Source organism: Schistocerca cancellata, chromosome 2 (genome assembly GCF_023864275.1).
Source record: "Schistocerca cancellata isolate TAMUIC-IGC-003103 chromosome 2, iqSchCanc2.1, whole genome shotgun sequence".
Lineage (NCBI taxonomy): Eukaryota > Metazoa > Arthropoda > Insecta > Orthoptera > Acrididae > Schistocerca > Schistocerca cancellata.
This window is the reverse complement of record NC_064627.1, coordinates 238648689-238659253: the sequence shown is the minus strand read 5'-3', so window position 1 is coordinate 238659253 and position 10565 is coordinate 238648689. Positions and strand designations below refer to the sequence as shown.

Sequence of the window (10565 nt, the reverse complement as noted above, 5' to 3'; positions counted from 1 at the left end):
TTTGCAAGATTGTGTCCTGTCATTTCGGATTCCTGAGGCGAACTATCGCCAACCGATCAATCGATAATGCTTCCCTGTTAACTAATTGTTTCACTGTCTACACCATTATTTGCCGCCCGCTCCATTTCCCTATGCAGAATTACCAAATTACTATGTTGAACATTAGTTAATTCATTACATGGTGGTGCTGATACACTGCTATCGTCTTCACTGTCATTTCTGTTTACTTTGGAGCCTAGTATTAAGTTTTTCTCACGACATAATTGTCACAATGTTTCGCACGATAACAGAGAAAAGCACAATTGGAAGAATAAAATAAGGAAACACATTAACATAGCACTGAAAATAATATCTCGTTAATTGCTAGTGCAGCTGCTAAATACTTGGTGCAAATCTACATGCATGCCACAACTGTTGTACTGTACAACAATGAAAAACAACTGCAAAGAAATTCTCTTTATAATTACGCGCTAGCAATAAACAATAGCTACACTAATTACACAAACGAGAAGAAAAATCAGAAGATTCCAGTGAGGTATCCTCGGCTACGGGTCGACATATGAAACGTCCCCTCAGAAAAATTAGTGAATTACTGTGCTGGTAAACCTCTTACATTATTTGATTTTCAAACAGCTGAGCAGAACTGAACGTACTCAGATATTCCGCTCTTTACCTATTCTGATCAACACTAAACTGGCACACAATATTTTTAGCGCAACGCAATCTGACTTTCAATGATCCCTACAAAAGAATGGCCCTGACTAACATTAACCTATACCTTTCACAAATCACTTACCTCAATAAAATCTTCGTTACACGAACTACTACAACACAGCGAGCGCCACTACTGCCAGATAAATAAGATTCAAACTACTGAAGGCATTAACTACTGATAGGCATAGTTAGCAAATGCAAGATTTTGATAAAGAAAAAACAATGTATTTACCTTGATAGTGTTCAAAAGTCATATATATTAGTTCATGACATCCACTCTTACAAATTTACTGTCTCTGATGGACACACATCCAGATCATCCGCTCTCAAAACTCCGCCATTTCTCTCCCCACATCCACCACCGCTGGCGGCTCACCTCCAACTGCGCAACGCTATGCGCTGTTAACGGCCAACTGTCCACTACAATAGAGAATATTTCAACAATGCCAACCAGCCACAGACTGGACACAACACAGCCAGCGATTTTCATATAGAGCGCTACGTGACGTTACAAACATAAAAAACCAAAACAGCCTACTTACACTTGTTCCACCACCAGTGCTTCCGTTTCTTTTCTTGCTTTCCAAATGGTTCAGCCTGTTTCGCCATATTTCGCTTCATGTCGTCCCATTCATTGAATGATTGATTTCCTCCCTCATATCTGGATCGAGTGTGTCTTAATATGTCTCTGTCTACCTTTGTTTTCTGTATTTGTATTCGTCTGTGGCAGTCTGTCCCTGTTTGGAATCCAAAGCCACTTAACTTCTGTAAGATAGTGATCTGATTCTATTCTAGGGACTTGGTTTGGTTTACACATTTGTGAATCAAGTCAAATATGTTATAAGAATCTGTCCCAAATCTGCGTTTTGCACATCTATGCATGTTTCCATATTTCTGTTACTCGCAAATACTTTCTTCATACACATATTTCAAATTGCTTTCTGTTATTTACATTTATCCCATTTCTACATATTTGACTTTTTCCCGTATTTGCCTTTTTCCCGTATTTGCCTTTTTCCCGTATTTGCCTTTTTCCCCGTATTTGACTTTTTCCCCGTATTTGACTTTTTCCCCGTATTTGACTTTTTCCCCGTATTTGACTTTTTCCCCGTATTTGACTTTTTCCCCGTATTTGACTTTTTCCCCGTATTTGACTTTTTCCCCGTATTTGACTTTTTCCCCGTATTTGACTTTTTCCCCGTATTTGACTTTTTCCCCGTATTTGACTTTTTCCCCGTATTTGACTTTTTCCCCGTATTTGACTTTTTCCCCGTATTTGACTTTTTTCCCGTATTTGACTTTTTCCCGTATTTGGTGAACCCTTGATGCCTCAGACTATGTCCTACCAACTGATCCCTTCTTCTAGTCAAGTTGTGCCACAAATTCCTCTTCTCCCCAATTCACCTTGTGTGCAGCAGAACTGATTGGGATTTGTTTTTGGGGACTAAGCCTCTCTTCTTTGTGAACAATCTTGAAGATAAGTTTGGGAAGTGGCATCTCTTTCCAAAATGAGGAGTGGGGTCATTCTGATACAAGTAGCTTCATCTGCAGTCAAGGGCATTAAACGCCTGTGAGAAGCTCGGTGACATACCCGTTAATGTCACTCCCCATAAGTCCCTAAATTTGGTCCAGGGGATTATCTTTCATAATGGTTTTCTGCTACAGTCTGATGACGAGCTACGGGAGAACCTGGCATGACTGTACACTTTGTCTATCGTGTCTTTCGGGGGCCCAAGGATAATAGGATCGCTACCGGTGCTTTCATCCTGGCCTTTGAGGGTGACTGCTTGCCCGAGAATGTCAAGGTCATGATCTACCGGTGCGCTGTCAAGCCCTATGTCCCACCCCCTGTCCGATGCTTCCAATGCTGGAAGTTCAGACACATGTCCTCCAGATGCACTGCCAGCCCCACGTGTCGAGATTGTGGACTATCTTCGCATCCCAATGCTCCATGTGCTCTGCCTCCCACCTGCATTTACTGTGGGGAGCATCATTCTCTCTGCTCGCCAGACTGTGCAGTCTTCCAACGCGAGCAGAAGATACAAGAAATTAATACCCTGGACCGTTTAACTTACCAAGAAGCAAAGAAGAAACTAGAACGACTCAACCCCACACCTATGTTGAGGAGTTCTGCTGCTGTAACACTGCCACCACCAGTTCCTGCACAGGCTCCTTTCTCAGTTGCCCCACAGAACAGTCAAGTTACGCCTGCCCCACCGCTGGTAGGGGCCACTCTCTCTTCCACTACTCCCAAAACACCCGGTTTTGGAGCAGTGCGCCCTGAACAACTGGGGACATCCATCCCCACCTCTCAGCTGGAGAAGCAACAGCCTTCTCCGGCTGCTCAGCCTGAGAAGCAACAGCCTCCTTCGGCCTCACTCGTTCGGAAGGGGTCCCTTGGGGGAGTCCCTTCCAAGGACTTTACCAGTGTATCACAAGGCAATAGCCAGTGGCTGAAGCAGCCTTCAGCTGCTGGTCAAAGGGCTTCACGCTCTTCCTCTGTTCCTGACAATACGTCAGGAAAGCCATCCCAGCATGCGAACCCTCCTCCCAAGGACGAGAGAGAAGAGGAAGCTCTCTAAGAAGAATAAGGACACAGTGGTTCGTGTGCCACCGCTTCCTGTCAGCTCAGCCTCTGAGAATGACGTCGAGTTCTTTGCGTCCCCTGATTACCTGGATCTCGCCGTCTCCTCAGTAATGATGGAAGTTGTGACGTCAGTCATTCAGTTGGTGGCAGCATGTGACCCTGCGAAGTAATTTGCCTTTTCAGTGCCTTCATGCCCCTACAGGGCACGCTTTGTACAATCCTCCAGTGGAATTTCGGCGTATATTTTAGCCATCTACCTGAGCTATGTCAGCTTCTAAGCATGACACCTGCTTTCTGCATTGCCCTCCAGGAAACCTGGTTCCCGGCAATGCGAATCCCTGTCCTTCAAGGATACAGGGGCTATTACTGCAACCGTACCATTTACAATAGTGTGTAGGTGGAGCCTACGTGTATGTCCTTACCTCTGTATATAGTGCTCCTGTGCCCCTTCACACATCATTGGAAGCAGTGGCTGTCAGAGTATGGACTACCCAGGACATAACCGTCTGCAGTGCCTATTTCCCTCCAGGTGGTCTGGTCCCCCTGACCGAATTGGCTGCACTTGTCACCCAACACCCCACACCTTTTCTTCTCCTGGGGGATTATAACGCCCAGAATCCCCTGTCGGATGGTACAAAGATTACTGGCCGAGGCCGAGATGTCGAGAATCTCATCTCCCAACTCGACCTCTGCCTCTTAAAGACTGGCGCCGCCACACATTTCAGTGTGGCGCATGGTACTTCCTCGGCCATAGATCCGTCGTTGTGCAACCCAGAGCTTGTACCATTGGTCCACTGGAGAGTCCATGTCGACTTGTGTGGTAGTGACCATTTTCCCATCTTCCTTTCATTATCCCAGCGTCGTTCTCCCAAATGCTTGCCCCGATGGGCATTTAGCAAGGCAAACTGGGAAGTGTTCCGCTGCCACTGTTGAATCTCTCCCTCTCGGTAACATCTATGTGGCGGTTGAGACACTGACTACAGCGATTTTTTCCGCTGTGGAACGTACCATTCCTCGTTCGTTGGGGTGCCCCTGGCGAAAGTCAGTGGCTTTGTAGTCCCCAGAGGTCGCTGAAGCCATTAAAGAGCGTCGGCGGGCTCTTCAGCGACAAAAGCGGCACCCGTCTTTGGAGAACCTAATTTTCTTCAAACGTATCCGTGCTCAGGTCCGGAGGCCCATCAAAATGCGGAAACAGCAGTGCTGGGAGAGGTACGTTTCAAATGGCTCTGAGCACTATGGGACTCAACTGCTGAGGTCATAAGTCCCCTAGAACTTAGAACTACTTAAACCTAACTAACCTAAGGACAACACACACATCCATGCCCGAGGCAGGACTCGAACCTGCGACCGTAGCGGTCGCGAGGTTCCAGACTGTAGCGCCTAGAAACGCTCGGCCACCAGCGGCCGGCAAGGTACGTTTCCACCATTGGTTCCCGTACTTCACCCTCCCAGGTGTCGGAGATTCGGCGCATCTTCGGATTGCAGCACTCTACAGGTGTCCCAGGGCTTTCCATCAACGGGGCGCTATGCACTGATGCGGATTCAATCGCCAAGCATTATGTTTGGGCCTCTGCGTCGGGGAATTACCCGTCCGCGTTCCGTGCGCTGAAACGTCGGGAGGAAGGCAAACGACTTTCTTTTGCCTCTAGCCACCTTGAGGCGTATAACGCCCCGTTTAGTTCGTGGGAACACCAAAGCTCCCTGGCACGGTGACCCGATACAGCCTCTGGGCCAGATGGCATCCACAATCAGATGCTCACACCTGTACCCAGCCTGTCAGCGATGCGTTCTTGCCCTCTTCAACCACATATGGGGCGGTGGTCTCTTTCCGTTGCAGTGGCGAGAAAGTACCACCGTTCCAGTGCTGAAGCCTGGTAAGAACCCGCTTACTCTGGATAGCTATCGGCCCATCAGCTTAACAAACGCTCTGTGCAAGCTACTGGAATGTATGGTGAGTCGATAGCTGTGTTGGCTGCTCGAGTCTTGGGGTCACCTGGCTCCGTGCCAGAGCGGCTTCTGTCAGGGCCGTTCCACCACCGATACTTTGGTCTTCCTTGAGTCTGCAATCCATACTGCTTTTTCCAGGCGCCAACACCTCATCTTCGTCTTTGTCGACCTCTCCAGAGCATATGACACGACGTGGCAGCACCATATTCTCGCCATGTTGCACGGGGTCTCCGGGGCTCTCCCCATTTTTATTCAGAATTTTTTATCCGTTCAGACATTCCGCGTTTTACTTGGCACTTCCCATAGTTCACTTCACGTCCAGGAAATAAGCGTTCCACAGGGCTCTGTATTGAGCATGCCATTTTTCCTTGTGGCCATTAATGACCTTGCAGCAGCAGTAGGGTCGTCTGTCTCACCCACGTTATATGCTAACGATTTCTGCATCTTTTTCAGCTCCTCCATCATTAGTGTTGCAGAACATAGGTTGCAGGGAGCCATACGCAAGGTGCAGGCATGCCCCCTCGCCCATGGTTTTCACTTTTCTCCTGCAAAGACTTGTGTTATGCGCAGAAATGTCCATCCCCACACTGAGCTCTATCTTCAGGATGCCATGCTCAGGGTTGTTGACACTTACCATTTTCTGGGATTGCTGTTCGATGCCCAGCTGACATGGCTTCCACATATTCGTCAGCTCAAGCGTCAGTGCTGACAGCGTCTGAATGCCCTCCGCTGCCTCAGCAACAGAACTTGGAGTGCAGATCGTAATACGCTGCTGCGGCTCTACAAAGTCCTCGTGCTGTCCCAACTCGATTATGGGAGTGTGGCGTATGGTTCAGCGTCGCCCTCAGTGTTGCAATTGCTGGACCCTGTTCACCACTGAGGGGTTTGACAGGCGACAGGAGCATTCCGCACCAGCCCTGTTAATAGCCTACTTGCTGAGGCTGGGGTTCTTCCACTTCGCGTCCAGCATCAACAACTCTTAGCTGACTATTCTGCACACGTCCGTTGTTCGCCCCGTCACCCTAACTACCGTCTCCTTTTCGCTAATGTGGCAGTCCATATCCCATACCGGCGGCTGCGGTCAGGACATACAATTGGGATCCGTGTTTGGTCACTCCTTAGTGACCTCGAGTCTTTGCCTCTTCCATCTGCTTTCCAGGTCCACCCACAAGCACCACCTTGGTGTATTCGTCGGCCGCAGCTTTGGCTGGACCTCTCACGATGGCAAAAAATTCAGTTCCTCCTGCAGTCTTGGGCCGCCAATTTCTTGCTCTCCTAGACGCATCCTGCGACTCTGAGGTTATCTACACAGATGGCTCGATGGTTGATGGCCGTGTGGGGTACACTTATGCTCATGCGGACTATGTAGACCAGCGCTCCTTGCTGGAAGGCGCAGTGTTTGAGCCGCAGAGCTGGCAGCTATTTTTCGTGCCCTTGACCGTGTTTGTACCAGCGCTGGAGGGTCCTTCGTCGTTTGCGGTGACTCTCTCGGTGGTCTGCCGGCTCTTGACCGGTGCTACCCACGCCATGCCATTGTTGTTGCGATCTGGAAGTACGTTCACGCTCTTGAACAGCGTGGACGTTCGGTGGTGTTCGTGTGAACCCCGGGACTTAGCCAAAGAGGCTGAAACTTCCCCTTAGAAAAATTTAAGAATGATTGTGCTGGTAAACCCCTTACGTTATTTGATTTTCAAACAGCTGAGCAGAACTGAACGTACTCAGACATTTCGCTCTTTACTTATTCCGATCAACACTAAACTGACACACAATATTTTTAGCGCAACACAATCTGACTTTCAAAAATTCCTACAAAAGAATGGCCCTGACTAACAATAACCTATATCTTTCATGAATCACTTACCTCACAAAAATCTTCGTTAATCGAACTACTTCAATACAGCGAGCGCCACTACTGCCAGCTAAATAAAATATTCTAACTACTGAAGGCACTAACTACTGATAGGCATAGTTAGCAAATGAAAGATTTTGATAGAGAACAAACAATGTATTTAGCTTAATAGTGTTCAAAAGTCATAATATATATATATCAGTTCATGACATCCAGTCTTACAAATTTACTGTCTCTGATGGACACACGTCCAGATCATCCGCTCTCAAAACTCCGCCATCTCTCTACCCACATCCACCACTGCAGGCGGCTCACCTCCAACTGCACAACACTACACGCTATTAACAGCCAACTGCCCAACACTACAATAGCCAACAACAATGCAAACCAGCCACAGACTGCACACAGCACAGCCATTGATTTTCATAGAGAGTCCTACGTGGCATTACCAATAAAAAAAACCTAAACAGCCTACTTACAGGGCTACCTGCGAGCTGATGCTGAAGGTCAGCCTCCCGGCAACTGATTTCCGATCAGTGTTGCGCCGTCGGGTCTTTGGGATGTGGGGAGACGAATGGCGCACACTGTCAGCACCCAAAAGGCAGCGCCGAGTAAAGGAGACCACGACTGTGTGGGGTTCCTCCATGTGGGCCTCTCACAGGGATACAGGGATTCTGTTGTTCTCTGTGGGCTCCGAATTGGTCACTCTTGCGCTCTTAGCAGTCGCATGGTAGTCTGCTGCGTCGAGGGGACCCCACTAATTGTCGCAGTGGTGCAAACATGACGGTGGCCCATATGTTGTTGGATTGTCCTCTTTTAACCGCCCTCAGGCGAACTTTTAATCTCCAAGGTGATTTATCTTCACTTTTAGGTGACAATGACTCAATGGCAGATCAGGTTTTAAGATTTATTCATGCAATTGGCTTTTATAGGTCCATCTAATTTTATTGCGTCGCCCTCTTTTGTGCTGTATATTTTACTTAGTTTTGTGTTGCAATTCGACTCCACCCTAATCTTTTAGGTTGGAGGTTTTAACGTGTTGCAGAGTGGCTCGCTCATCCTTTTATTTTTGTGATCAGCCAGCCACACTCCTCTGCTGTACAGTTTTAATTCTATCTGCATTTCTTCTCTATGTTGTTTTTGTCGGTGTGCTCTATATTCCATGTTGCCTTACCATTGACCTTCGGGCTTTTCTTCCCCCAAAATGTATTTTTTAGTGCTCAGCATGACTGGTGAATGGTTTCAATATGCACTGTGAGATCATGAAACAAGGGAACGATGACTTTTCAGGTTTGGTCCCTTTAATCTTTAAACCAACCAACCAACCATCTCCCGCTTTTGCCTGTCTCCCGCTTTTGCCTGTCTCCCGCTTTTGCCTGTCTCCCGCTTTTGCCTGTCTCCCGCTTTTGCCTGTCTCCCGCTTTTGCCTGTCTCCCGCTTTTGCCTGTCTCCCGCTTTTGCCTGTCTCCCGCTTTTGCCTGTCTCCCGCTTTTGCCTGTCTCCCGCTTTTGCCTGCCTCCGTCCTCCCAAAATCGCTATTATGGGACAAGAGAAAATTGTGAAAATATAGATATTATGAGAGAAAGGGCAGTTATGGAGAAACGCAAATATGGAGAAGCGCAAATATCGGAGAAGCGCAAATATCGGAGAAGTACAAATATTGGAGAAGGTATTGGTTGGTAGGACATGGTCTGAGGGTCAAGGGTTCACAAAATATGGGAAGCAAGGCAATTGTGGTGAAAAGGGCAATTGTGGGGAAAAGGACAGATAAGGGAAAAGGGCAAATGGGAAATATGGTACAAGATGAATTTGTGGCACAAGTTGACTAGAAGAAGGGATCAAAACGCAAGAATGGGAGAAAACGCAACAGTGGCAGGAGGCGCAACAGTGGCAGGAGGCGCAACAGTGGCAGGAGGCGCAACAGTGGCAGGAGGCGCAACAGTGGCAGGAGGCGCAACAGTGGCAGGAGGCGCAACAGTGGCAGGAGGCGCAACAGTGGCAGGAGGCGCAACAGTGGCAGGAGGCGCAACAGTGGCAGGAGGCGCAACAGTGGCAGGAGGCGCAACAGTGGCAGGAGGCGCAACAGTGGCAGGAGGCGCAACAGTGGCAGGAGGCGCAACAGTGGCAGGAGGCGCAACAGTGGCAGGAGGCGCAACAGTGGCAGGAGGCGCAACAGTGGCAGGAGGCGCAACAGTGGCAGGAGGCGCAACAGTGGCAGGAGGCGCAACAGTGGGTGAAGAAAACATGGGAGAAACTCAAATCCTTCTTCTAGTCCACTTGTGCCACAAATTTCTCTTGTCCCAGATTTGCCACTTTCCCCACATTTGCCTCCTTCCCCACATTTGCGTTTTACCCACTCTAACATTCTGCATGGTGTCTGTCTGTTCTATATCGTGTCTCGCTACCACTTTCGCGCAACGACGCTCTGAGTGTGTTTTTTAGGGAATTGACTAGTTTGAACCTGGGACCTGTTGCTGGTAAGGAGACGCCAGACCACACATGATATGTAGAGTTCAGAAGAGTTCAGTGTGACTAGCGATGATATAACGAAATACTTAATGATTTCAGCGTCAGCTCCACTGCACTCCCTGTAAAAGAATATTAATACTAACTAAATTTAGTGGAAGGGGTTCAAGGCTTTCCTGTTTTTAGTTAGCTGGTAAAATAACGTCGAAAAAGCAGTTAAGTTTACCATTGCAAATTTTATTCTACTCACAAAACATTGTTTATAAATTGCACTATTAATCAAAGGAAATGTTTTAATACAGGATGGTAAAAACCAACTGCGTTCAACAAAAATGTGAACGAATATTCCCTGAATGGATTTCCTAGTTCTACAATGGATCGAAGGATGACTTATGCCATATCACATCTATAATCTAGGTTTAAATTAAGTTTCACAAGAGAGAAAACTATCAAAATGGTCTACAGTGATCCTCAATTATCTTTAATTACTTATCTAACTTGTCGTAAATTACAGTGGCTGATGTGGCTTCTCAATAACTAAATAACAGAAAAATCATCGCGTTTCAGATTTTTACTTCAAGTGACAAATGTGAACTCCATGAGCTTTAATTGATGATCGGCACTAATATTACTCAAAAATGGGGTGTAACAGATAAGACTTCTGCAGTTCTGAGTGAAGCTTTATGCGCTGTTACACGGCGTCGCATGCGTTCATTACCTTGTCGGCGTTTGTCAGGGGGCGGCGAGCTGCACAGCTCTGCTCACCTCGCCGTCTCGGAAGCAACTCTCTCCTAACTTCTCCTTATTACAATTTACCGTAGTTGGTTTAAAAAAACTATCTGGCTCTGTTTTCATGTGACCAATCAGGGTCTCAATGTTAACCTTAAGCTCCACATACAAAAATTCTGTCTATCCAATGAGAAACGTTATACTTTTCGTGGTGGGGCAATGTTTTTAAAGTTTGCAACGTAACAGAGACGCGAAAAAGTCTCACGCTAAAAC

The 10565-nt window shown here is 47.4% G+C and overlaps 1 protein-coding gene across 1 annotated transcript; it reads left to right on the top strand.

Moving 5' to 3' along the window:
* The first annotated feature begins 8690 nt into the window (after positions 1-8690).
* Positions 8691-9369, top strand: LOC126152682 (antigen LPMC-61-like). The gene is made up of 2 exons (XM_049916022.1): positions 8691-8766; positions 8927-9369. Exons 1-2 carry the CDS (start codon positions 8691-8693, stop codon positions 9367-9369), a joined length of 519 nt encoding a protein of 172 aa, XP_049771979.1.
* Positions 9370-10565: the final 1196 nt, after the last annotated feature.

Bases quoted from the DNA above. Each gene is read 5' to 3' on its own strand.
- LOC126152682 (XM_049916022.1), top strand. From the start codon at position 8,691: ATGGAGAAACGCAAATATGGAGAAGCGCAAATATCGGAGAAGCGCAAA. The intron at 8,767-8,926 runs GTATTGGTTGGT...CAAGTTGACTAG, and splicing joins AAGTACAAATATTGGAGAAG to AAGAAGGGATCAAAACGCAA.